Here is a 27,812-nt window from a genome sequence, read left to right as displayed (position 1 = left end):
GTCTGCACCACTCACTACATTCAAAAGTAAACTCATGACTTTCTCTTACTCTAGCCATTCCCTTTTACCTATATTTCTCATCAGTTTACTAACAACATTGCCAATCACCTCATGCCTCCCCTCTCCAGCTGGACTGTCAGTTCCTACCGTGAAATCCCTCTTCTCTTTCTCTTACGCCCCACCTGCCACGACCTTAACTTAGTTGCCTGTTGTGTAATTGAGATTGCTGTAGCTGATTCCTAATTGTACTCCCTGAGGGAAGAGTAATTATTTTTTAAACTTAAAACGAGCACTGTTTGAAAATCAGCCTTTTCAACTCTGTGCAAAAAATCTTTAAAAAATTTTACAGTTTTCCAATGTAGTTTTAATTTTCACTTGTTAAAGGAATAAAAGCCATTATAGCTTTAAAAGACCAATCTATGATTATTTTGATCTTTTTTTTCAATTAAAGGGTCTTTTCTCATTTTTATGATTATCTGTAGGAGAATCAGGATAAATGAGCGTATAGGATTATAAGGAAGGTCTTGGGAAAGTATAAAGATAGCGAACTTAAAACATAAGATATCAGATATAGCCTATTACCTCAATCTGTTGAAGGTTAGTTGTCCTTAAAACTTGTTACTGTATAAAGCATACACCAAAAAGGTTGCAGGTTTCATCCCCGGTCAGGGCAAGTACAGGAGGCCACCAATCAATTGATGTTTCTCTCTCTCTCTCTCTCTCTTTCTTTCTCTCTCTCTCCCTCTCTCACTCTCTCCCTTTCTTCCTCTCTCCCTCTCCCTCTCCCTCTAAAAATCAATAAAAACATATTCTCAGGTGAGGCTTAAAAAATATTTAACTTGAGTAATTTTTCCTGGATTTTTATCTTTTCAACAGTAGATATTTATTATAGAAGATATTATTATAAATACATAACAGCAGTATGTAATTGGAAAGTAAGCCAAGTTCAGTGGTTCTACAAATTGTTGGGTGCTATTACCTGAGGTCTGAAATTTCCTGCTTCTGAATGCTAGATATAAATGAGTCAAAATGTTATCCATTGTCCTAAAGATAGTATTTTTTTAAAAGCCTGTGAAACTATTTCCCAGAAGCAGATTGCCTAACACAATTTGATAAGCACTTTCCCACTATAGCCAAAATGGACTTCTGTTGCCTTAAACCTCTTCTCAGAGAACTCTTGATTTTCTGATATTATTTTATAACATTCTACCTTTTTAATTCATTAATTTTAAAAAACTGTATTTTTAAAATATATTTTTATTGATTTCAGAGTGGAAGGGAGAGAGAGATAGAAACATCAATGATGAGAGAGAATCGTTGATTGGCTGCCTCCTGCAGGCCCCCTACTGGGAATTGAGCCCGCAACCAGGCATGTGCCCTTGGCCGGAATGGAACTTGGGACCCTTCAGTCCGCAGGCCGATGCTCTGTCCACTGAGCCAAACCAGCCAGGGCTTGAAAATATTTTTGAGTCTTTGCTATATGCCAAGCACTGCTGTGTGTGCTAGGGAATCAGCAACAAACAAAACAAAATGATCCTGCCCTCATTGAGCTTACATTTCAGTGGAGGGATATGAAGAAGTTGGCAGGACCTCTGTCCCTAATAATGGTAAGTTAGACTTGCAATTCAAATTGTAAAACTTCTAAAATAAAGAAAAACTAAAGCTCCAAATAATGGTATTGACAGTTTAGATTTCCAGGCTTAGAAAAGAAGTGTACAAATTAAGACAGAATGAATAATTATTCCAAAACACTGAGAAATATTAATATTTGCATTTGCTGGATACTTTGAGACTGCAGTCCAGAGTGAGTTTAGACAACAGGATCTGTTTTCTAGATTGATACAGGAAAGGTTGGTGTAGCACGTAACCGAATGGTGTGAAGCCAGTTTGACCATAGTTAAAGCTACCCATAAGTATGTAATACCCTTATATATTTTGCACTTTACCCTTTCACCTATCTTCTGTGACCAAGCAGATAATGAATAATTGAAATCTGGCTCTGTATAGTATTTTTAATAACGATTGCTCATTGTTTTCTAAAATGCTGCATTAGAAAACTTGTCAGATTTGCATATACATTTTATGAATCCTAAGTGGTTGATAAAATGATTTGGCTTATAGCATAATTAAATATGTGAATAATAATATTTTTTGGAGTGCATTCTTCCATTTAGCAGAAAGATATATAAACTTTAATAGTGAGATACATGATCAAAATTCATATTGAACTGAATGATTTTTTTTATTATTAACAGTGTTAGTCATGACTCAAATGTAAATTATGTCCCTATGAATGATTTGTTTATATCTGGATTATTTGGTCAATAATTCTTCAAATCATATTAGTTTCATGATGTGAAATTATATGCTGGCAACTGAAAATTATGTACTTGTATTGGGCCCACACACACAAAATTTGGCATGTTAGGATGCACTTGATGGTGTTAGTTGTAAAATAACATCACTGGGAAGGTGGGTAGTACTAGCTAGTCCACTTGTGTGCTAGTAAGTAAGCTAAAAATTTTTCTGAAACATCTCAGGCAAGCTGAATGTGAGATGTAAGAAGAGTAGCTAACTAAGAATTATATTTAAAGTTCAATGTGAGCTCATCAGATTTACTAAAGATTTATCTTTGGCTTTAAGACTTATTATGCTGTTTAAATAGAATAGAGAGCATATAGCTTATTCAGTGATACCTGAAAATATCCACCTTAACAGGTAAATATTGGGAAGATGGATTCACCCATTGAAAAGTGGAACCTAATAATTGGCAACTTGGCTTTAAAACAGGTAAGTGATACACATATTTATTTATAGATCTTGGGTTTACAGATCTTGGTTGTTACCTGTAAGAATGAAATAAATTTTAGTTAAGTCTACCATTTAATTGTTTCAGGGGACCCCCAAGTGATAATTTACTACTGCAAAAAAGGGATAGAATAAATGAATATCAATGATTTTGAAAGTTTTCTTTCTCTAGAAATTATGTACTTCTAAATATAAAAAACATACAATATAAAAATATAAATATACAAAATATTTTCTGTCATAAGTGTATAAGAGAGACAGAGTTTGAGTTTAATATCTGTACAAAAATATAGGATGTCCCAAAAATATATATATGTTTTAAAAAATATATTTTTATTGATTTCAGAGAGGAAGGGAGAGGGATATTGAAACATCATTGATGAGAGAGAATCATTGATTGGCTGCCTCCTGCATGCCCCCTACTGGGGATTGAGCCTACAACTCAGTCATGTGCCCTGACCGGGAATCACACTGTGAGCTCCTGGTTCATAGATTGACGCTCAACCACTGAACCACACCGGCCGGGTAGGAACTAAAGTTTGTATGTCATTAATCATGATGGTGATTACATGTAAGGTTATGGTTTAATGTCCACCAACCAAAGCTCTTTAAGAGCAGGGAATAAACCTGTTTTGACCACTGTGGTAGCCCAACACCAACCATAGTGCCTGGTACATAATAGACGCTAAATTAATAGTTGTTGAATAAATGAATTTGAATAATTTGCCACAAGAGTAAGTGGTGTAGCGAGGAGTCAAACTCTTTGGATTATAAAACCCACTCTCTTGCCAACACTGCCTTTGGCGTCAGGCTTCACTTTTTGGGTTGTAGACTTTTCAGCCCTAAAGTCGCTATTTTCTTAGATGATCTGTGGATTACATCATGAAAGTCACTGAGATGCTTGTTAAAAACAGATCCCTGGACCCTCTTCCATACCTGGACAGCTTGAGAACCCACCGCCTTAGAGAATATTAAAACTAAAATATCGTGGCTTCTCTAAAAGGCAGCTCAGTTACTAATAGCCATACTTTCCTCTGACTTCTCATATGCACATTTATGTAATCAGACTTACAGGTGTGTTTGTGAAATGAATAATTCCATTAAATTTTATAAAAAAATTTTTTTTAGGTTCAAGCAACAGTCGTCGGTTTTCTAGCAGCCGTGGCGGCAGTTATATTGGGCTGGATCCCAGAGGGGAAATACTACCTTGATCACTCCATACTGTTGTGCTCCAGCAGCGTAGCAACTGCCTTCATCGCCTCTCTTCTGCAGGGTAAGTACATTTACAAGCGCCCACTTGTAGTCTTTTACTTTCATTTCCCAATATTATGCCTATTTTTGTTTAAATGGTATGTGTTCATAATAAAAAAAAAACATCAACAAGTTGTCTACAAACTTTAAAAATACCTTATTTCAGATATATTTATAGTTATTATGTGTAAACCTGAGTGCAGAACAGGCTTTTGGAGTTGTCTCCTGGCCGTAGGTACCCTGGGACAGTTCTCAAACAAGATCAGGAGCATAGCCGAGTTACTCATTTGTTTCTGTTAAGTTAACTTAATTGAGAAACTTCTTTCCGGAAAATCATGCTGAGGATTTTACTGGCTTGTCCTTTGAGTAACAAGGATTCCAAGAATCCTGAGTTCCAAAGGCAGTCTCTCTGTTGAAATTTTTTCAAGTTTTCAGATTTCAAAGAAAACTCTGCACTATCTCTGTGGCAATACAAATATAACCGTAAGCTTAACATAGCAGATTGTTGGCTGTTGAACTTGAGAGAGCCAGAAGTTGTAAAAAACTAACTACATGAGAAATTTTCAGTTGGGATATCATTTTAAAAATATTTAGTAATTAATATGAACTTCACACTGGATAACTAGATTATTTATGGACTCATAATCATAAAGACTTGGTTCTTTTTATTTTATAATCATCATCTTTTCACCCTTATATCACCAGCAAAGTTCAAAAGAAGATTCTCTTGCTAGGTGATCATATAATGAAGCTAACTTTTTGGCTAGGTTCTTTCTCAGAACTTAAGAGAATTTAATTATAATTAAGACTTGACTTCTTGCCCAGCCAGTGTGACTCAGTTCGTTGAGCATCATGTCCCAAACACCAGGAGGTCACTGATTTGATTCCCGGTCAGCTCACGTGCCTGGGTTGTGGGCTCAATGCCTAGTAGGGGGCATGCAAGAGGCAGTTGTTCAATGTTTCTTTCATTGATGTTTCTATCTCCCTTTCCCCCTCTCCACCCTCCTCTCTCTGAAATCAATAAAAATCTATTAAAAAAGACTTCTAAAATATTTTCAAACATTTCGTTTTAGTACTTAATTGTATCAGGAGTAGTTTCTGGTCTATACAGTCATGCACTGCTTACTGACGTTTCAGTCAGTGATGGGCCACATATACAGCAGTGGTCCCATAAGATTATCATGGAGCTGAAAAATTCCTATTGCCAAGTGATGTCATGGTCATTGTAATGTTTTAGCACAACGCATGTCTGTGATGATGCTGAAGTAAACAAACCTACTGTGCTGCCAATCATATGTGCCAGTATACTATTAGCACAGCCTGGCTAGTGTGGCTCAGAGGTTGAGTGTCAACCTATGAACCAGAAGTTCATGGTTTGATTTCCAGTCAGGGCACATGCCCAGTGTGCAGGCTTGATTCCCACTAGGGGGCATGCAGGAGGCAGCCGATCAATGATATTCTCTCTCATCATTGATGTTTCTCTCTCTCTCTCCCTCTCCCTACCTCTCTGAAATCAATAAAAATATATTAAAAAAAATAAAAGTATAGCACATACAATTATGTCCAGTACATAATACTTGATAATGATAATAGATGATTATGTTACTGGTTTATGTATTTACTGTATTATTTATCATTATTTTAGAGTTTGCTCTTTCTACTTATAAAAAATTACTGTAAAACAGTATGATGTGTTTCTTGGGCAGCAATCTCATACATCTAATGTTTACCATGTTTCAACTGCATCATTTTCTCTTGTGCTTGATTTAATCTCGTGTTGTGTTGTACAGTAACATGATGTATAGGCTTGCAGCCTAGGAGCAATAGGCTATACCATACAGCCTCGGTGTGCAGTAGGCTATAGCATCTAGGTTTGTACACATGCATTCTGTATGATGATCACATAGTGACGAAATTGCCTAACAATGCATTTCTCAGAATGTATCCCTGTCGTTAAGTGGTGTATGACTGTATAGAAATACAATGCATTTCTCAGAATGTACCCCTGTCATTAAGTGGTGTATGACTGTATAGAAATACTAGAATTGGGTAGCATCAACACTGACCAAAGGAGAGTGAAGTTAAGCCATTAGAAAATGCATTTCTGGTTAAAGAAATGTTAAAGCATTAGCATTCTATTTAGGCTCATTTGCTTCTGTTTCTTTCTAATTTTGTTTTATTTAGAGAGAATTATTAAAAAATTTCAGTCTAGCACATGTATGTACTGCCTAGAATTTTCAAAACCATAAAAATTCCAATTTTAAAAATACATGTTCAGTGCTTCTTACTTTGAACAATATGTTCTAATTTTATGATAACTTAACCTTTATAACCCAATCAATATATGTAGAACAGATACTATTAACCACCTTTTGTAGGTGAGAAAACTGACTCAAGTAAGTTGACTTGTCTAATTTCGTCAGCATGTTCACAGAAAACGCAGAATTAAAACCTATTTGATGACTCTTAGCTCTTTCCGTTGGTCCAAATGACAAAATGTTTTTTTTTTCAGCTGAAATTATATAGATGGCATTCTGTAGTAGAACTTTCCATGTAGATATTTAAATGTGCTGATTTTGAAAAAAATTCTGCACGATCACATCTTGATTGATTATTGCATAATACATTTGAAAACTTCTTCTGCTGTTGCTTTTTTTGTTCTTCATTGGTATTATGGGAAAGGTAAGTCCATAGATTGAAAAAGCCTCCAGAATATAAGATATGAGACATTATTTTGAAGCAAGACAGCAATTCTACTTTTTAAAAAAATTTTATTTATTGATTAAGGTATTATGTATGTGTCCTTATCCCCCATCCTCCGCGCCCCCCCCCCCCCCCCCCCCGCCCCCCAGCAATTCTACTTTTAACAATTTTGGCTTTATGGGATAGTAGAGAAAACAGTGGACTAGAGTTACTTACCACCTCTGTGACCTTAGGCAGGAATGTAAACCGTACTCTCAGGTGTATTGCCTATGACACGAGTTTGCTAGAAGAAAATCATTTAGAGTCATTTCCAATCTTAAAATGCCATGAGATCCTGTTGTTTTTTTATAGCCATATCAAGGCTTCCATATTGGTTTCTATTAGCACATAAGTAAACTAATCTTAAATTGCCTCCAGTGCATCCTTTGAATGAGTGTGTGGGCATGAGAAAATCTATACAATTAGGTGTGGATATAAACGTTATCATTTTTCTCCCGTTTCTATGATTCAGGAAGATAAGGACTTAAAAGTGTAAGTACACAGTCACATTTTCAGCTTCTGTCCTTTAGTTATAGGTTCCTAGACACACACTTTGGATTGCGAGAGTATTCTATACAAAGACAGCTTCTGGCCTCATGTTCAAAATTCAATTGCTTCCTTCCTCTTAACATTTCAATACCTTCAAATAATAAAAGGAAGCAAGTATTCCTGGCGACCACTATGTAAACAAATCTGTTTTTATTGGTTTTCTTCCCCAGTTGCTATGCATATAAATATGACTTAGCTTTCTTTGATATTTTCATGCATTATTTGAGGGTTAAAATAAAATGTGTGTGTTTGATACACACAAATATATTACATCTAAGACATACAAGTTACTACATTTGAAACTTTAGCTTTAACTTTATTTTACCGGACGTTTTCAGGTGTCTAAACGCAATATTGACCTTCTCGAATCTTCCATGATTCCCCTCTTGGAATTCCTTTAAAGGCATTTTGCCAGGCACTAGTGTCAAATGTTTTGTTTGTGTTAGTCAGCTTGTTTAAGCAGTCTAACTGAAATTCTAGGCTGTTTGTCTTAGCCTGTGTATTTTGTATGTAAGGGAATTGATTGTTTTTAAAATCCTAGCAGAAAAGTAATGAGTGTTCTTTCTTCTAGGAATAATCATGGTTGGGGTTATCGTTGGTTCAAAGAAGACTGGTATAAATCCTGATAATGTTGCCACACCCATCGCTGCTAGTTTTGGTGACCTTATAACGCTTGCCATATTGGCTTGGATAAGCCAGGGTTTGTACTCCTGTCTTGGTAAGTTGACTTGACACTAAATACAATGTGTTAATCAGAGTCTCTTTAAATAAATATTGTTATAGCAATGCCATGAATCTGTGGTGGCCTTCATCCATGTTAGAACTGTGGCTGAGACTGATTAGGACAATAACTGCTATTCGTTGTACACGTACTATGTGTGGTGGTTCTCATATATTTTTTCTTACATACTTGTTTTCTTAGAGAGTTTAAAACTCTATATTATCATCTCTAATTTCAGATGAGAAAACTGAGGTTCATGCAGGTTATGTATGTTACCCACTCCTGGTAGGAAGATTGAACACAGTTCTGTCTATTCTATGACCTCTGCCCTTTCCTCTAACTGGGTAGCCAGCGGAGTCAACGTACAGTGTTCTGATACGTGCACTGTACTACTGTCCCAGAACACAAGCTTATGGTGGTGCCTGAAACCTAGTGATTTTTTCCCCCAATCAGAAACCAGCTTGGCAATTAACTAAAAGAATAAAAATCACCATGAAAATTAACCTGAATACTGTGTGAAGTTGGAGTCATCTTATATATGTGATTTCTGATAATAGTGATAGAGTAGTTATAGAATCTAATGACTTGTTTACTGCGATTTATGCTCTGGGACTACTACCAATATAAATGAATATGATTCGTAAGAATCGATTTAGTGCTAAAAATTGGTTGTGGTTCATTTTTTTTTAGATGCCAAATTTTTAAAAATTAAAACAGAAACGCACAGTAATACAAGGTGGGGGGGAAAGATAGTTTATAAGCCAAACCAGGAGCATTTATTCACATATCCTCATACATTTTCATGGAGACTTCACAGACTTATGCTTTACTTTAGAGTAAGTCTAAACTACGTTTAGTTTGAAGAAGAGTCTCAGATACATGTTTTTGAAATAAAGGAAAGGCTTGAGCATAACAAAGGCAGGAATTATCTACTACTTTCAGAGACATCAAGGGAGGCTTCATTTAGTATATAAAATTACCCGAATTCTGCAATGAGCAGCATAAAAATAATGCTTAGTAAGAGTTGATGCGTATGTTCAAGGAATAGTCTTCTCATTTAGAAGATTATTATGTTTCTACCTAGAATAAGGACATCAAACGATTAATGATCTAAATGTAAGGTCTCGTTCCCATAGGCCTTGGGTTGTTTTGTTGTTGTGGAATGAACAAGGAATGATATAAATTCAAGTATACTCAGGGTAATCCTCAATACCTTCCTCTCCCAGCCAATTAAAAACATAGAAAATGAGAGTTATGTTTTTAAAGGGATTATTTGCTCTAATTTATATTCTTGGGTGACAGTTGGTCATACTTTTGTCCTCTAAACTATTATACAGTTTAGAAATCAATGCTGAAGTCGGGGCTTGAAATATTGGCTTATGGCTAGTATTAGAGAATGTGACTTCATGTTGTCCTCCTACCGTGTTAAACTTATTCACCCACTCACAGCCAGGCAGCTGGATGGCTTGTAGTCCTCACCCCCACAGGAACAGGCTGTTAATGGTTGGTGAAGGGAGACTGTCGTCGCTGGGCTGGATCCCAAAAGGGAAAGGGATGAGTTAGGCATGCTTAGTGCCCGCTTCCCAAGTCTTACTAATTAGATAAGACTCCCCACTCTGAGGAAGAGATAAGAGGGAAGAAGGGAGGGGTAGAAAAGAGTAAAGGGTTTCTTTCTAATATTATTAAGTGGACAGAAATTCTATGGATCTGGCCAGGAACATTGAGGATGGAGTTGGGGATGCGATGGAGGGACGGTAATGGTTTGGGGATGGGTTCCCTTACATACATAAAAAAGGTTTATTGTTTGCAGACTTGGGTACTTAATTACCATGCAGTCATTTTAACACATTTCTCAGCTGCTTAGTTAAAGCCACAGTGGTAAAAAAGTAAGAAAAAAGAATACCATTGAAAAATGTCATCATAATAGATGATATAGACCTAAGTATGAGATTCCAGAAGATAGATCAACTTTAGAGGAGAATAATGTATGCTGACTTTTCAAATTTTATTTTCTAAAATTATACAAGTGATAAGCACTCCTTATGAACAACTTAATCATAATCTATTGTCATCTGAAGCTTCAGTTTTTGAGTGTTATATATGATACATTAGTAGTTTAACTGGATCAAGAAATAAAGCAAAGTGGAATGATACCATCAGAGACCATAATTTTTTTTTTTTTTTTTTTTTTAAATTAAATCTTTATTGTTCAGATTATTACATTTGTTCCTCTTTTTTCCCCCCATAACTCCCCTCCTTCCAGCTCCCGCCCCACCCTCCACCCTCACTCCCCACCCACTGTGTTCATCCATAGGTGCATGATTTTTGTCCAGTCACTTCCCGCATCTCCCACACCCCTTTTTCCCCCAAGAATAGTCAGTCTATTCCCTTTCTATGTCCCTGATTCTATTATAATCACCAGTTCATTCTGTACATCAGGTTATTTATTCACTTGATTCTTAGATTCATTTGTTGATAGATGCATGTTTGTTGTTCATAATTTGTATCTTTACCTTTTTCTTCTTCTTCCTCTTCTTAAAGGATACCTTTCAGCATTTCATATAATACTGGTTTGGCGGTGATGAACTCCTTTAGCTTTTCCTTATCTGTGAAGCTCTTTATCTGACCTTCAATTCTGAATGATAGCTTTGCTGGATAAAGTAATCTTGGTTGTAGGTTCTTGGTATTCAGCACTTTGAATATTTCTTGCCATTCCCTTCTGGCCTGCAAAGTTTCTGTTGAGAAATCAGCTGACAGTCGTATGGGTATTCCCTTGTAGGTAATTGAGCCTCTTTCTCTTGCTGCTTTTAAGATTTTCTCTTTGTCTTTTGCTCTTGGCATTTTAATGATGATGTGTCTTGGTGTGGTCCTCTTTGGATTCCTTTTGTTTGGGGTTCTCTGTGCTTCTTGGACCTGTAAGTCCATTTCTTTCACCAGGTGGGGGAAGTTTTCTGCCATTATTTCTTGAAATAGGTTTTCAATATCTTGCTGTCTCTCATCTTCTGGCACTCCAATGACTCTGATATTAGACCGCTTAAAGCTGTCCCAGAGGCTCCTTACACTATCTTCACACTTTCGGATTCTTTTTTCATTTTGCTTTTCCAATTGGGTGTTTTTTGTCGAATCTTTGGTTTGATTATTGTACTCCTCTGGTCTGCTATTGGGTATAATATTCTTTATTTCAGTCCGTGTATGCTTACTTTCTAATTTCTTTATCGTAGCATCGAGGGTCTCATTAGTTTTCGTGAGGTTCTGCACAAATTTATGGCAAGCCCTCAAAATTGCGATTCTTAGCTCCATATCCTCCATTTCTGTCATGTTTTTTTGTCTCCGCATCTTTTATGCTTTCTTGGTGCACCCCCTTGTGGTCTCTGTGCGCAGTCTTGTTCTAGCCAAGCCTTAATTGTTGTAGTTAACACTAGAGGGATTTGACCCTCAGGCCGACTGGCTATAGGAATCAGCTGTGCGGAAAACGTCTGTCTTCTGGGGAGGCGCTAATCCAGCCTTTGCCTGAGGCGATCGGCAAATGGCTGTGCGCAGGCTTTGGGCGGGGCGGGATCAACAGGGCGGGCGGAGGGAGCAGTTATGGCCACGCTCAGTCCCGTTCCCAGAGGCTCTGCTTCTCAGAACCCCGGCAGCCGCTGCAAACCTCGGAGAGAAAGCTGCCCTCAGGTTCCAACTGATGCCGGATAATCCTGCTTCTCCCGTTTGAGTCTGGGTCCCTAGAGACTCACCCGGATCTGGAGCCCAGAGTCTGAGACTCAGTCCCGACAGAAAACGACAACCGCGCCCTCAGCCACCAGCCCGCTTTCGCGCGCACCTCGGTACCTTTGTATTTTCCACACTGCGCCGCCTCTGAGCCTCGATTTGCTGTTCTCTTTCCTTCTAGTTGTAGAGTCTCTCTTCAGCCAGCCTTCCTGTGGTTCTGGGTGATGTCCGTTCAGTCTTTTAGTTGTATTTTTGAAATGGTTGTTTGCGGCAGCGGTCTCCGGTGTTTACCTACGCCGCCATCTTCCAGAGACCATAATTTTGAAAAATAATTTTATTATTAAATATTGCTTAGAATTTTTAGGCCTTGTCTTCTGCAAGTTGGCTCAAAATAATTCAAGCTAAATTAATTAAAATCAGATCTTTTACATTTCACCTGTATAATTTATTTCCCTAAAAAAGATATATTTTTTAACTAGAGGCCCAGTGCATGAATTTGTGCACGGGTGGGGTCCCTCGGCCTGGCCAGCGATCAGGGCTGATTGGGGTCATCTTGCCCAGTCCTGGGGGAGGGACTGCAGGAGGTTGGCTGGCCAGCAGGAGGGACCACAGGAGGTTGGCTGGCTGGGGGTAGGGACCACAAGAGGTTGGCCGGCCACGGGAGGTTGGCTGTGGGAGCACACTGACCACCAGGGGCAGCTCCTGCATTGAGTGTCTGCCCCCTGGTGGTCAGTGCGCATAATAGCGACCGGTCGACCAGTAGTTCAGTCAACCGGTCATAACAGTCACTTAGGTTTTTATATATATAGATGGGCTACTATAGTGATGTGATTTATAAGAAATAGATGTTTGGTCATTCAGGTGCTCAGAATATATTTCTCATATATATTTAGCCTTTGTCCAAGGTTCCTGACTCAGCCTCCACAAACCGCTGGGATTTTCTGAGTGATAAGAGCAATGGGAGCATCTTTTGTCAGAGTATTTTGTCATAATATCTTGTCCTCAATGCGTGAAGTTGCTTCAGAACCAAAAGGTGAAACAGGTGTCTTGTTACTCATAACAAGCCCCTTTCATCCCACCTGGGTGTATGTTAATGAGGTGACTTTTGGAAAGCACCTAAGGATGGGGCCAGTTGGTTGCTGGGGGATTCACCCAGAGTAGAGGGATGGATCTTTCAGTTCCATCTCTGATGTCTGGAGAGGATAGAGAGGCTGGAGGTGGGATCACTCACCAGTCACCAATGATTTACTCACTCATGCGTATTTAATGAGGCCTTCATAACACCCCAAAAGGATGGGGCTTGGAGCGCTTCGGGGTTGGTGAACACATAGAGATTTGGGAAGAATTTTGTATTCAGAGAGGGCATGGAAGCTATGGGCTTTCCCCCATACATTGCCCTATGCATCTCTTCCATCTGGCTGTTTCTGAGTTATATCTTTTTATTTTTTTTATTCTTTTACTAGAGGCCTGGTGCACGGATTGTGTACCAGTGGGGTCCCTCGGCCTGGCCTGTGGGGATCAGGCCGAAACTGGCCTGGTGCACGGATTCGTCCAGGGCATGTCCGGCCCATCTCGCCCAGTCCTGGTCGGGGCAGGCAGGCTGGGGAGGGACTGCAGGAGGTTGGCCAGCCAGGGAAGGGCCGTGGGAGGGCTCCAGGGCATGTCTGGCCCATCTCAGCCAGCCCCCAGCAGCAAGCTAACCTACCAATTGGAGTGCCTGCCCCCTGGTGGTCAGTGCATGTCATAGCAACTGGTCCAACTATCTAACGGTCGGACACTTAGCATATTGGGCTGTTATTATAGAGGACTAGAGGCCTGATGCACGAAATTTGTGCAAGTGTAGGCCTTCCTTCCCCCGGCTGCCGGCACTGGCTTCCCTTTGGCACCTGGAACCCAGGCTTCCCTCCAGCCCCAGCTTTGTATGGAATGAAGTCCAGTCTAATTAGCATATTACCCTTTTATTATTATAAATAATAAGCTGGTAATCTAGTAAGTAAAATGTTCCTCTGAATTTTGTGAGCCACTCTAGCAAATTAATTAAATTCAAGGAGGGCGTTGTGGGAACCTCTGATTTATAGCCATTCAGCCAGAAGCACAGGTGACAACCTGGACTTGGACTGGCATCTGAAGCTGTGTGTGTGTGTATGTGTGTGTGTGTGTGTTGGATGTGTGTGGGGGGGGTCTTGTAGGAAGGGCTGAACCCTTAACCTGTGGATTCTGATGTTATATCTTCTTGTAGATAGTGTCAGAATTGAGTTGAATGGTAGGACACTCAGCTGGTGTCTGAGAATTGCTTGGTGGTGTGGGAACCCCCACATCCCAGAGTGGAATTGGTACAAGAATCATAGCTACTGATGGATTCCATAGTTGATTTAATAAAGGTTTTTCTGAAGTGTCAATGTTTGAACTTCTGAAGTATCTGCATTGTGAGCACTAGGGGGCCTCATAAGATAGCAGTTGTCAGCCTGGAATGCGTGGTATTCTGAACATTGAAGTTCCAAGACCCCGTGCATCCTGCTGAGATGCCCAGTTCTTAGTAACAGAGTTTAATTCCTGAATTTTATTAAACACTTAGCAGTCTTTAGAGACAAAAAGAGGATTTCATGGCAGCTTTAAGTTTTGGTTGTAAATAGAGGCCGTATAGTATATGGCTCTCAAAGAACTGGACATGGAGAAAAGTCTCATTTAGAATTTTGGATATTCAGAAATGACTTGGAACAGCTCCCCTCATGTGCTCTTAGCTTTGATACACTGTACTAAGACTTGCTGGACATTCACTCAGTGTGCTGCCTTTCTTTGAGTTCTGATACAATGTGCTGATTTCTGATACCTGAAATGAACATAGGTCCCCCACCCCTCTTCTTACCTTTCCAGTTGGTTGGGGGGTGGGGGGCGGGGGCGAGGCAGGGGCAAAACAGGCCCAAGGGCTTTGTTTACTTCTATTGCCTTTATCCTTTGCAGTCACCCTGCGTAAGTCCTCATTGCTCAGTGAACAGATTTCAAGTTGCAGCCTGGCATTTAGGCTGCCTGGAGCCGTAGAAACTGACCTTCTCAAGGTTTGGCTTGCTCCTCCCTTTCTTGTGTCCGTTACTCCAGCCAAACTCAGCCATCTTCTGATTCTCATACAAGCTGTGGTTTCTCTCTCTTCTTTCCTATATCCTTCCCCTCCCCTCCAGGAAGCTACACAGAACCTGCATTTTCCAGTCCTTTTCTCCTTTGACTTCCCCTTGCACTTTATTGATACTTCTCTTAAGACATTCTTTTAAAAAAAAAAATGTTTTATTGATTTTTTACAGAGAGGAAGGGAGAGGGATAGAGAGTTAGAAACATCAATGAGAGAAACATCGATCAGCTGCCTCCTGCACACCCCCTACAGGGGATGTGCCCGCCAGCAAGGTACATGCCCTTGACCAGACTCGAACCTGGGACCCTTCAGTCCACAGACCGACGCTCTATCCACTGAGCCAAACCGGTTAGGGCTTAAGACATTCTTTACACTTGGGCAGTCATTAGCTTTGTGTGCAAATGTCATTGTGAGGGTATAAGCTTCAGGATAAATGTTTTTATTTTTGTAGCGCCCCATAGTGGTTGTTAAGCAAATTGCACTCCACCAAATGCTTTATTTTTTGAAAGCTACCAAATTAATGTGAGGAGAAGTTATTCAGGAAGTCGTAGATGCATGGAAAATAGAAGACAGCTATATTTGTCTGATTTGTCATAGTATATGTTCAATACATATTATAACAAAAATGATCCTTTTGATGAGGACTTAGTATTAGGAGTGTATTGGTAGGGTATCTTACCTTAGCATGGAGTTTCTAGAGATTAGTATCACTGTAGACAAATTAAAATAGCAACATATGGCTAGAAAAGATCTATTTCAAGTGCAAATAGGCATTTATTATTCACATAATAATCTTTCAACATGTAATAATCTTTAAATGCTATTAAAAAATCTAAAGTCGATTGTTATCTTTTCTTTCTTTTTGTTTGCATTATTTTAAGATAATTTTAAAAACTTTCAATTATTTTAACTACATGGCTATGAAATTCTCTTATGTATGTGATTTTAAAAAAACTTGAATATTATCTGCTTTTCTCTTTTTGAGCAAGTTCTGAGAGGCAAAATGTTGACTTCTCATTCTTCAAGGTTAACTTAAAAAAGATGGCTTAGCCCTGACCAGTTTGGCTCAGTGGATAGAGCGACGGCCTGCGGACTGAAGGGTCCCAGGTTTGATTCCGGTCAAGGGCATGTACCTTGGTTGCGGCACATCCCCAGTAGGGGGTGTGCAGGAAGCAGCTGATCAATGTTTCTCTCTCATCGATGTTTCTAACTCTCTCTCCCTCTCCCTTCCTCTCTGTAAAAAATCAATAAAATATATTTTTAAAAAAAGATGGCTTAACTGAAGCTGTAAGAGCAGTAACAATCAGCCTCAGGTTGTTGCTTCAGTGCTATGGACACTAGCAAGGATGCCACCGAGTTATTTACACGACATTTTAGAATGTCACTGCCTTGATGTGGTGATGTGAGTAGAATCTAAATTTATTGTGCGTGTCACTCTTCTTCAGTTTTTTTAAATATTTTATTTATTTTTTACAGAGAGGAAAGGAGAGGGATAGAGAGTTAGAAACATCGATGAGAGAGAAGCACCGATCAGCTGCCTCCTGCACACTCCTTACTGGGGATGTGCCCGCAACCAAGGCACATGCCCTTGACTGTAATCGAACCTGGGACCCTTGAGTCCGCTGGCCGACCCTCTATCCACTGAGCCAAACTGGTTAGGGCTTCAGAGTTTTTTAAAAATATATATTTTTATTGATTTCAGAGAGGAAAGGAGAGGGAGAGAGAGAGAGAAACATCAATTACAAGAGAGAATCATTGATCGGCTGCCTCCTACACGCCCCCATCCCCTGGGGATGGAGCCTGCAACCCGGGCATGTGCCCTTGACTGGAATCTAACCCAGGACCCTTCAGTCCACAGGCTGATGCTCTATCCACTGAGCCAAACCAGGTTGGGCATTCAGAAATTTTTAGTACTGCACCATCTTAGTTTAGAGTGATTCCTAGAAGGTCAATTTAGTGAGAAAATTCTGATGGTTATTTATAAAGGGCATTTAAAAAATTGTTTGCATCTTACATTGTAATGCCCATTGCTTTTCGCGTACACAGAAACTGCTAACATACAAAGGTGTCACTCATACTAGTAGCAGTTACATATTTCAAAAGAATTTAGGGTGGGAATAATAAATGCCATTAATGAAATTTTATACAGTAGTTGCAAAATGCCACCGGCAATCTAATAAAAGGGGAAATCAGTGGATCAAAAAGATGGCAGCTGCCCTTACCGGTTTGGCTCAGTGGATAGAGCATCGGCCTGCGGACTCAAGGGTCCCAGGTTCGATTCCGGTCGGGGGCATGTGTCTTGGTTGTGGGCACGTCCCCGGTTGGGGGTGTGCAGGAGGTGGCTGATCGTGGCTGATCGATGTTTCTCTCTCATTGATGTTTCTAGCTCTCTATCCCTCTCCCTTCCTCTCTGTAAAAAAATCAATAAAATATATTTTCAAAAAAAAAAGATGGCGGTTATGTCGGGCAGTTAAGTGGAATCCTAGGAATTTGAACCACTTTAGCTGTATTAATCCTCTTTAGTTTACATATAGCAGGGAATCAGTAGTAAAGTACACAGGTATTAAGTAGGCTTAACATTCCACTGAGTTTTACTTTTCCACCTGTATTTGTTTCCTATTGCCGCTGTAACAAATATCACAAACCTTGTTTCTGGAGGTCAGAGTCCAAAATGAGTTCTGCAGGGCTAGAGGCAGAGTGTCAGCAGGGCTGGTTCCTTCCAGAGGTTTCAGGGGGAAAGCTGCTCCTTACCTCCCCCATCTTCCGGTGGCTGCCAGCATTCCTTGGCTTATAATCACATCGCTCCATCCCGGCTTCTGTGGTTACATTGCTTTCTCTTCTGTAGTCAAATCTCCTTCTGCTTCTCACCTATCAGTACACCTGTGATCGCATTTACGGTTCACCCAAGTAATTCAGGATGACCTCCCCGTTTCAGAATCCTTGACGTTGGAAGGATTTTGCTGTATAAAGTACCATTAAAAATCTGGGGTTTATTTTACGGTGCGGATGTCGTTGAGGGCCCTTATGCAGCCTACCACAGTACCCAGAAATGAATACCAAATGTTATTTCAATTAGGGACATTTAAATAGATATTTTATTTGGGAGGAAGACATTCTTTTAGATTTTGATATCAATGCAGAAGTTCATGGTTAGCTTTTAGAAAAAGTTTTATAGGCGTTTATTTGAGCCAAGTTTTTAAAAATATATATATTATTGATTTTTTTTTTTTTTTTTTTTTTTTTTTACAGAGAGGAAGGGAGAGGGATAGAGAGTTAGAAACATCGATGAGAGAGAAACGTGGATCAGCTGCCTCCTGTACACCTCCTACTGGGGATGTGCCCGCAACCAAGGTATATGCCCTTGACTGGAATCGAACCCGGGACCCTTCAGTCCACAGACCGATGCTCCATCCACTGAGCCAAACCAGTTAGGGCTGAGCCAAGTTTTTGAGGACATGCCCAGAAGCAAGATCTTAAATAATTGAGAAGATGTTCTGGAGAGTGGCATTTTGAATTCCTTTTATGCATTTAGAATCAAAGGACAGAAACATAAGGAAGGTACATGAAATCCCTTGGTGGTAGATTAAGGAGGCAGGAGAAAGCAAAGTGGGGAAATCTCTAGAATTGGATAATGATTGGCCTTTTTTTTAAATCCTTACCCGAGGAGTGAGGATATTTTTTTCCATTGATTTATTTTTAGAGAGAGTGGAAGGGAGGAGAAGAGAGAAACACTGATGTGAGAGCAAAAACATTGATCAACTTCCCCCTGCATACCCACTCCCTGGGATCCAGCCCACAACCCAGGCATGTGCCCTGACTGGGAATTGAACCAGCAACCTTTTGGTGCATGAAATGATACTCAACGAACTGAGTCACACTGGCCAGGGCTATTGTTGGATTTTTTTTTTAATGTGATAATAATTCAGAATACCATACGGTTCACCTTTTAAAAGTGTGCAATTTGGTGGGGTTTTGTACATTCACCAGTTTGTGCAGCCTATTGTCTATTCCAGGACATTTTTGTTACTGCAAAAAGAAACCTTTAGCGGTCACTCCCACTGTATCCTTCCCCCATTCCCTGGCACCAGCAATCTACTTTCTGTCTCTATGGATTTGCCTATTGTAGACATTTCAATAAATGGAACCATACAATATGTGGCCTTTAATGTCTGGCTGTTTTTTCAAAGTAGAACGTTTTTAAGGTTCATCTTTGTTGTAGCATGAATCAGTACTGAGTAATATCCCATTGTATGAATTAACATCATTCTATTGTTATCATTCATTTTGCTTATCATTCCTTCATCATTTGATGGCCATTTGAACTGCTTCTACTTTTTGGCTATTATGAATAGTGCTGCTATGAACATCCTTGTACACTTTTGCACGACCATATATTTTCAGTTCTCTTGACAAAAAGTCATATGATAACTCTGGTTAAGTTTTTGAGGAACTGCACTCATTATTTTTAGTTTCATTCCGAGAAATTTTTTCTTCTCTTTGAAAATTCAGGGCAGTGATTCAGGGGTTGGGATAGGTGTTTTTTTTTTTCAACTTCAGATGACCTTCCGGAGATTTCATGTTGAGAATAACCGAAAAGCCTGGCATGGTGCTCCTCTATTGACCTGAAAATGAAATACTGAGATGGTCGGACCTAGCAAAATAGTTCTTTTCAATTGTGTTTGATGGATTTTAATGCTTTTCGTTTCTGTTTAACCCTATAAAGAGATTGTTGGCAACCTTGCTTGTTTTAGGAGGTAAGAATGCTTCCTAATTAGGATTTTTTTTTTATCCTTATCCAGTAGTTTAAAAGGGAGAGCTGGGAATCCATTCAATACAGGTGTTTTTTTTTCATTTTTTAAAAATCATAGAGAAAAAAAATGAAACTATATGTAGGGTTAGTCAAAGTCCCTTAAATGGGAGAAAATCTTCCAATGAATTTTGTGGGTATAACTATTTTGAAGATGTGATGGAAGATCAAATAAAGCCACAAGAATAAAGTTGTTTGGATATTATTTTAATATCTATAGTAAGGTGTTCTTTCCTGATAGAAAAGAGTTTGAGGTTTTTTATCTAGTTTGAAATATCTTTAGGCATAGGTGAGAAGTTCTGTAAATATGTTAGGAAGATGAAGGAATACAAAATTCAATGAAAGATAATATGAATAGGGTTGAAGAATTTTGTGAGATGTCAGGAAAATTTAGTAACATTTAACTTAAATCTAAGGCTACAAGGACTATGAGATCAATTGTCTTTAAGTTATAAAGTCTCTCCTATACAAAATAAGTATTAGAGTCACTGAGAAGAATCCAGAATGCCCTGACTGATAATAATCTCTGATAATAATAAAACCTCCATCAGTTAAAATGATATAACCAAAATGTCCTGGAATGATGTCACTGTTTCAAGAAGAGACAGGCAATTTTTTAAACTTAGGGAGATTTAAATATAAAAATATTTGAGAATTCGGCTCATAGGTTTAATGGTTTTATGCTGATGATGCAGTACATATTTTTGTGTGTGTGTGCACTTGTTAACTTAGCCCATTGGAGTAACATGTCAGTCTTCTAATTCCATTTTTAAATTCATAATTAAGTAATTGACCTATTTTTGTGGTTTTTATATCAAAATCTTATCAAGTTTGTGTATATATACTTATATATATGAGTATTTATGAAAATTTAAGACTCGCTGTATTTGTACATTTAATTTATTAGCTTTATAAAGATTAGTATAAGTACTTGGATACTTTTATGAGAAGGGTGACATGTCTAACGGAAGTAGGATGTCTCAGTGTATTTGACGAAGCTTGTAAATGCTACCAAATATTATCCCAAACTCTAAAAAGTAATCTTTGGTTGGATGCTTGACATTGTGAATGTAATATTGTTACATGCTCGATTTTTTTTTCTTTGCAAAGTATTGGACTTTGTTCTTGTGGGCTGTCATTTGTGGATTAGCTTGAGCCTCACAAGGCTTGGTTCTGAGTTTGATTGGGGAGAAGCTACAGCATACCTGACACTAGGGCTAGCTTTGCTACCCGTCATGGGTCTACTGAATGTTCTCGGTGTTCAAAGAGGCCTCTCCTCTAAAGGGGGGTAGGCCTTGAGTGACAAATCCCCCGTTATTCTTGGCCTAGCCTTGTGGAGTTCACACTAAGGCTTGATAGTCAGTTCTCAAGCTCTTTCTCTGATAGCTTCCTCTTTTCCAGTTTTCTATCCTATAAACTCTTAAGCCTCAGTTTGTTATTAAGTAGAAATGACATACATATCTTATAACATAGAAACCCACACCTGAAACCTGTATGTTTATGTTGACCAATGTCACCCCAATAAATTTAATAGAAAAAAAAAGAATGACAGTGTTCTCCTCATACTTGTGAGGGCAATTAAACGAGCTGAATATAAAGCATTTCCCACAATGTTTGGTTAATAGTAGGAGCCAAATAAATGTTGGCTCTTTTACTCTTGTTGTTTTAATTATTATTATTTTTTTATTATTATTGCTGTTCCCATCCTATTATTATTGCTCTTCCCATCCTATTATTGCTAGGTCACATAGGTATTTCAATAAATGTTTGCTGAATTAATGTATTAGTTTTCAGTTACATTAATATTTTTATCTTATCTACAGTTTTATTTATTTTAAATATATTTTTATTGATTTCAGAGAGAAGAATGTAGAGGGAGAGAAAGAGAGAGAGAGAAATATCAATGATGAGAGAGAATCATTGATCAGCTGCCTCTTGCGTGCCCCACACTGGGGATTGAGCCTGCTACTCAGGCATGTACCCTGACCGGGAATCGAACCGTGACCTCCTACTTCATAGGTGGATGCTCGATCACTGAGCCATTTGGGCTGGGCACCTTATCTACAGTTTTAAAGTTGTTTGAAATTTGTAGAAAATAAATAGCCTGTGAATATGTTCGATAACATATCTTCTGGTAAATTTTTAATATTCGCTACATGGTTAGAACAAATACTGAAATGCTGTCTGTTTTTCAATTTTAGAGAATTATTACTACATCTCTCCGTTGGTTGGTGTCTTTTTCTTGGCTCTAACTCCTATCTGGATTATAGTAGCAGCCAAACATCCAGCCACCAGGACAGTGCTCTACTCGGGCTGGGAGCCTGTCATAACAGCTATGGTTATAAGTAGGTTAGTATTAAATGTGTGTGTGTGTGTGTGTGTGTGTGTATGTGTATGTGTGCACGTGTGCGTGCAGTCTATGTGCCTGTATCTATGTGTACATTAAAACAAACTGATTGCCTGTTTTATTTCTTGGGTCAATTATATTATGTATATTGGGTCAATTCTTTATTATCCAAAGTGATAATGGATATATGTGATAGAAATTACAGAAATCAGTAGATATAGAGAACCTCATTTGGCTACCAGTTGTAAACTTCTCTCCAACCAAATCTTTACCAGATTACTGAGTGAAATTTGGTGGTGTTTGTCTTTGTATGTGTGTGTTTGTATGTGTGGGTGTGTTTTTGTGTGTGTGTGTGTGTGTTGTAACCTGACAAGAACATTACTTGTTTTTCATAGGGAATTGCTCAGATAGGTATCAGAAAGCCTTAGAAATGTGTATGCCATTCAACTATTTCCACTTCTAGGCCTCTGACAGGACTTAAGGATATAATTAAGAATATGTGCAACAAATTTAGTTCCAAGGACCCTAATCACCATGGAAATTTTTTTTAAAATATATTTTATTGATTTTTTACAGAGAAGAAGGGAGAGGGATAGAGAGCCAGAAACATCAATGAGAGAGAAACATCGATCAGCTGCCTCCTGCACGCCCCCCAGTGGGGATGCGCCCGCAACCAAGGTACATGCCCTTGACCGGAATCAAACCTGGGACCCCTGAGTCCACAGGCCGATGCTCTATCCACTGAGCCAAACCGGTTTGGCACCATGGAATTTTTAACGAAAGAAAGAGAGAATACCTTAGAGGCCTAGCAGTCAGATATTGATCAAATGAAGTGTGATGCAGTCAGAAAAAGGAGTATCAGTCAGCCATTAAAAATAGCATTGTTATAAGTCTTTGACGAGGAAAGGTGTTCTTTATACCGTTGGTGAAAAGAGTAAGCTAGAAATGAGTATCAATTTCCTGTTAAACATGGTAGATTGACGTGCTTATCTTCCTTCCTAAAACTACCAAAATGACAATAAAAAGATAAAAAGCTATAAAACTACAAAGAGAAGGAGAACAGAGAGGACAGCAAATGAGAAATTAGTAAGATAGGAATCAGGTGGATAGTTGTTAACAGAACAAAAAAAAGCTAAAACCCAGCCGCCAGCAGGGGGAGCACCCAGAAGCAGCGCCCGGATCTGAGCCTCAGGAACCCAGACAGGTGGAGGCATTAGGGCCGTGAGTACTTCCGAAAGCTGAAATGAAGATTGGTGGGCAGTGTGTGTAAGAAGCAATTAGGTCCGAATAGCCCTTCTCTAGCCTGACCACCCAGGTAGCTGCCCCTCCCACCTTAGCAGAAGACAGGAATTCACTTTGGAGAGACTAAATGGGAGAGGCTCTAGATTCCGGAAGCACCAGCCGGCCCTCAGGCTTACAGCTCCAGGCAAGAAACCAGGTCCTGTCTTTCTGGGGGAGGTCTTCAGCTCAACAGAAAACCTGCAAGTATTGGCCCTTGCAGGTCTTTCAGTGAAGGAACTGCATGCCCACCTGACCGTTGTTCAGTGAGGCCCCCCTGCTGACCAGCTCTGCCCAGGCACACAGAGCTCCAAGTGTGCCTTCCCGTGCCCTGTAAGGAGGGGTAGCCCTTCATCAGACATTTGATTAAAGCTTCTAACATGAAAGACGGAGACAAAAAAAATGGTACTCAAAGAAAGCCTAGCAGCGGTTCTCAACCTGTGGGCTGCGACCATCGGAAAACACCTATAGCATATCAGATATTTACATGACGATTCATAACAGTAGCAAAATGACAGTTATGAAGTAGCAATGAAAATAATTTTATGGTTGGGGGTCACTACAACATGAGGAACTGTATTGAAGGGTCCCGGCATGAGGAAGGTTGAGAACCACTGGAAGAGAGTTGAAAAACCTCAAAAAACTATCTCCGATGTCCTCAGAGAAATGAGAAGCGGTGGCATCCACAATTCTGTAAGAACAGAATGATTTCAGAGGAGGATTGAAAAAAAAAAAAAAACAGGAAGAGCTCTTGGAATTCAGAAATATACAAATAGCAGAAACAAAATCAGTAGAATAGTTAGAAGGTAGAACCATCCTGGAAAGTAGAACAGAGAACAGAGAGGTAGACAATTGGAGGCAAACAATAAGGAGAGGAAATTATCAAAGAAATAACATAAGGAAATTCCCCAGAACGGAAGAACATGGGCTTCCTGATTGAAAGGGGCCACGACGGGTCCAGCACCATGAGTTGGAGTAGGAGGGCCCCACATCAAAGCACGTCATCATAAAATCCCCAAAGCTTCCGGAATGAAAACGAGTTGCATACAAAGGATTGGGAATCAGAATGATGCCCACTACCAACACCAGAAGCGATTTCTCCAAAATTCTGAGGGATAATGTTTTAATGAACATAAAATACGGTCTCAGCATCAACCAAACATAAGGACAGACTCACGAAGTTTTCAGACACACAGGATTTCAGTATATTGGTTTCCCATAGGCCCTTTCATATAAACGTTGACAAAAGACAATTTTATCAAAATAAGGAACTAAGAAATAAGACAACATAGAAATGAGGATAGCATGTGGTTCGTTTTTCTGTAATGTAGGTGATTTTTTTCTGGGAGGATTCAGGCAACAGGATCCTGTGAAATGCTGGGAGTTGGTCACAGTCATAGATTAAGCCTCCTCATGGGGCCATTGAAGGGTAGGTGGGGATGACAGCCGTGCACCAGGCCTAGAGAGCAGCTGCCCAGGCTATCGGGAGAACAGTGGGCTTCAGGAGGAATGTCTCTAAGAAGAAAGAAAGTGGAATCGATTGATTACCTGCCGGATGAGCTTGACTGTAATCGGGGGCATTTCATTAACTTTGCTACAAATTTGAGGCTGAATTAGTAACAAACAGCTAAAAAAATTTAAGAAAAATATGAGACAAAGCAAACAGTACAAGTGAGGAAATCTAACAAGATGCTGTGTATTTCAGTTGTGAAGTATGATCCCATTGTTATAATAAAATAAACTCTAAATGTTTCACCAAAAATGGTAACCAGACGGTCAGGATAGAGAGAAGAAGAGAATTGTGAAGGGACGAAAGTGAGGAGGGAAGAGTGAGATTAAATCCTCCATCTGCCACAGTGGATGCTGTTAGGGAAATGTTTAAAATTATAAGTTAAGAAACAGTAGGGAAAACGTGTTATTTAGAAATACAGAATTAAATGCCAGAAGAAACAGCTAACGAAATTGAAAAGAATTGGTAGTGGAAGGCAGGATCTGGGGGGTGGGACCAGGGGCGATTTTATAAGCTTTGTGGTATTTCACTTTTTAAATAATACTCATGTGTTTGTTTGCTAGAAATAATTTTTTTTTTTTATCTTCACCAGAGGATATTTTTCCATTGATTTTTAGGGAGACGGAAAGAGAGAGGGAAAGACAGAGAAACATCGATGTGAGAGAGACATCAATTGGTTGCCTCCTGCATGCACCTGACCAGGGCCTGGGCCAGAGAGGAACCTGCAACCTGGGCATGTGCCCTTGACCGGAATTGAACCCAGGACCCTTCAGTCCACAGGCTGACACTCTGTCCACTGAGCCAAACCGGCTAGGGCATGCTAGAAATAAAATTTAATAAAAGTGAAGGAAAATACTTTTCCAATTTGGGTTTTTATTTTTAAACATATCCACATTTTAAAATGTCTGGGGAGGGTATTTACTACCATGCTAACAGTATAACTCTGAGTGATGTAACTATGGTAGATTTTTATTTTCTTTTTATTTATATTTTCTATAACAAGTTTTATTATCTAGGCAACAAAAATATTTTTAAGTGTTTTTCTGCAAGTGTTCATTGTATATGCACTTAAAGTATATACTTTCCTTTTTACAAGTAACTTATCTTGGAGATCAGAAAGAGAGCCCTGCCAAACCGGTTTGGCTCAGTGGATAGAGCGTGGGCCTGCGGACTGAAAGGTTCCAGGTTCGATTCCGGTCAAGGGCATGTACCTTGGTTGCGGACACATCCCCAGTGGGAGGTGTGCAGGAGGCAGCTGGTCGATGTTTCTCTCTCATCGATGTTTCTAACTCTCTATCCCTCTCCCTTCCTCTCTGTAAAAAAAAAAAAATTAAAAAAAAAAAAGAAAGAGAGCCCTGAAATCTGGGGCTACAGCTTATATCATGTTTTATTTTCAACATTTGTGATTGACATTGATTTTTACCTTGAATATATTTTATCTATTTTTTAATGTCTAATTATTTTATTTTTAAAAACAATCTCTTCTTTTTAAAAAATACGTTCTTATTGATATTTAGAGAGAGAGAGGTAGAGAGAGGAATAGATAGAAACATTGATGAGAGAGAAACTTCATCAATTGGCTGCCTTCTGCATGTCCCCTATTGGGGATAAAGCCCGCAACCTGGGCATGTGCCCTGACCGGGAATCAAACCTGTGACCTCTTGCTTCCTGGGTTGACACTCAGCCACTGAGCGACACTAGGCAGGCTCAGGCTAATTATTTTATTTTTAAAGGTAGAGGTGTTTGTATATAAAGAACAGCTTCAAATTAGTACATTTCCTTTCCTCTTCCCTAAATTATATGATTTTGTATCTTTCAGCATTGGAGGCCTTATTCTGGACACAACTGTATCTGATCCAAACTTGGTTGGAATTGTTGTTTACACACCAGTTATTAATGGTAAGGATTAGATATACTATTCATAATGATATTAAGGCTTTCTATGCTCTTAAATGCTAAGAGGAATCTTAGGGCTCGGATTTAAGAGGGCTGTCTGTCCCATCCCATTCATTCTCTCTCCAACCCCAGGTTGCTGCTCAGAATGAAAGTGACTTTCCCCTTTTTCAATATGCAGAACACATTTTTGAAAAGAACTGTTTCTTAATCTTATTACTGATATAAGTTTGAGAGTCAGGCATACCTGGCTTTTAAGGGTAGTGAGGCAAAATATGATATTTCAGTTCTGGATATTTGGGTTGTATCTGCTATCTTGTGTTGTTTACTGCTGCTCCTTATCAATTTTCATGGATAAATTAGAGTTAGCTCAGTTTGAGTCAGTTGCTTGAGTCACTTGAGTCCATGAAAATCTGTCATCCCTCTCATTAAATTCAATAAAAATTAAAAACAAAAGAAAAAAATCTATCAGTCCTCTGCTGATCCCTTTAAAATCTGCGTTATGTTTTTTCTATAAAATGGGAATTACAGCACTTAAGTTCACAGGGATTTTTCTATGGATTCTGTTTAATAAGATAATTTTAATCCAGTCCTACTGGGTTTTGGTCTGGCTCTCATTAAATTGGATTTGAGTATAGCCCAAGTGAATATAATTTAAAAAGTAATTCTGCCTGGGGAAAACATGTCACAGGATATACTACACATCTAGTATAAATTACTTTTATTTACTTATGTATAAGAAAACATTTTATATGAAGATAAGTTCTCCAAAATCCACTTTTATATCTAAAACTTCTACTCTACATTGAAATTTTTATATAATTTTAGAATGTGCAGAGTATATAAGAAGATAATCTAGATTAAAAGATGACTTTCTTGTTTTTTTTATAGTGCCATATACAAATTTCTTTGGTAACCTGAGAAGAAAAGTATCTAGCTTTATCTTTTGAATAAATCTAGCATACGTTCTCTCTCATTAAGATGATAAACATAATACATCTTGTTACCTAGTTTTATATCTTGGGATTGATAGTAACTTTTATTTTTTTTTATTATTATTATTATTTTTTAATA

The 27,812-nt window shown here is 38.9% G+C and overlaps 1 protein-coding gene across 6 annotated transcripts in view; it reads left to right on the top strand.

Moving 5' to 3' along the window:
- SLC41A2 (solute carrier family 41 member 2) overlaps positions 1 to 27,812 on the top strand; it is an 83,201-nt gene that overhangs the window by 34,334 nt on the left and 21,055 nt on the right. For all 6 annotated transcript variants that reach the window (XM_070410954.1, XM_070410948.1, XM_070410953.1 and 3 more), the window contains 5 exons: positions 2,719 to 2,790; positions 3,937 to 4,081; positions 7,922 to 8,068; positions 21,912 to 22,059; positions 26,665 to 26,744. In XM_070410954.1, coding sequence (XP_070267055.1) covers positions 2,719 to 2,790; positions 3,937 to 4,081; positions 7,922 to 8,068; positions 21,912 to 22,059; positions 26,665 to 26,744 — 592 coding nt within the window. The remainder of the gene's footprint in view (positions 1 to 2,718; positions 2,791 to 3,936; positions 4,082 to 7,921; positions 8,069 to 21,911; positions 22,060 to 26,664; positions 26,745 to 27,812) is intronic.

The sequence above is a fragment of the Myotis yumanensis genome, unplaced genomic scaffold (assembly GCF_028538775.1).
Source record: "Myotis yumanensis isolate MYYU_CA2020_CCGP unplaced genomic scaffold, mMyoYum1.0.hap1 SCAF_3, whole genome shotgun sequence".
Lineage (NCBI taxonomy): Eukaryota > Metazoa > Chordata > Mammalia > Chiroptera > Vespertilionidae > Myotis > Myotis yumanensis.
The sequence above is the reverse complement of the archived record's forward strand: the minus strand, read 5'-3'. Positions and strand labels throughout refer to the sequence as shown.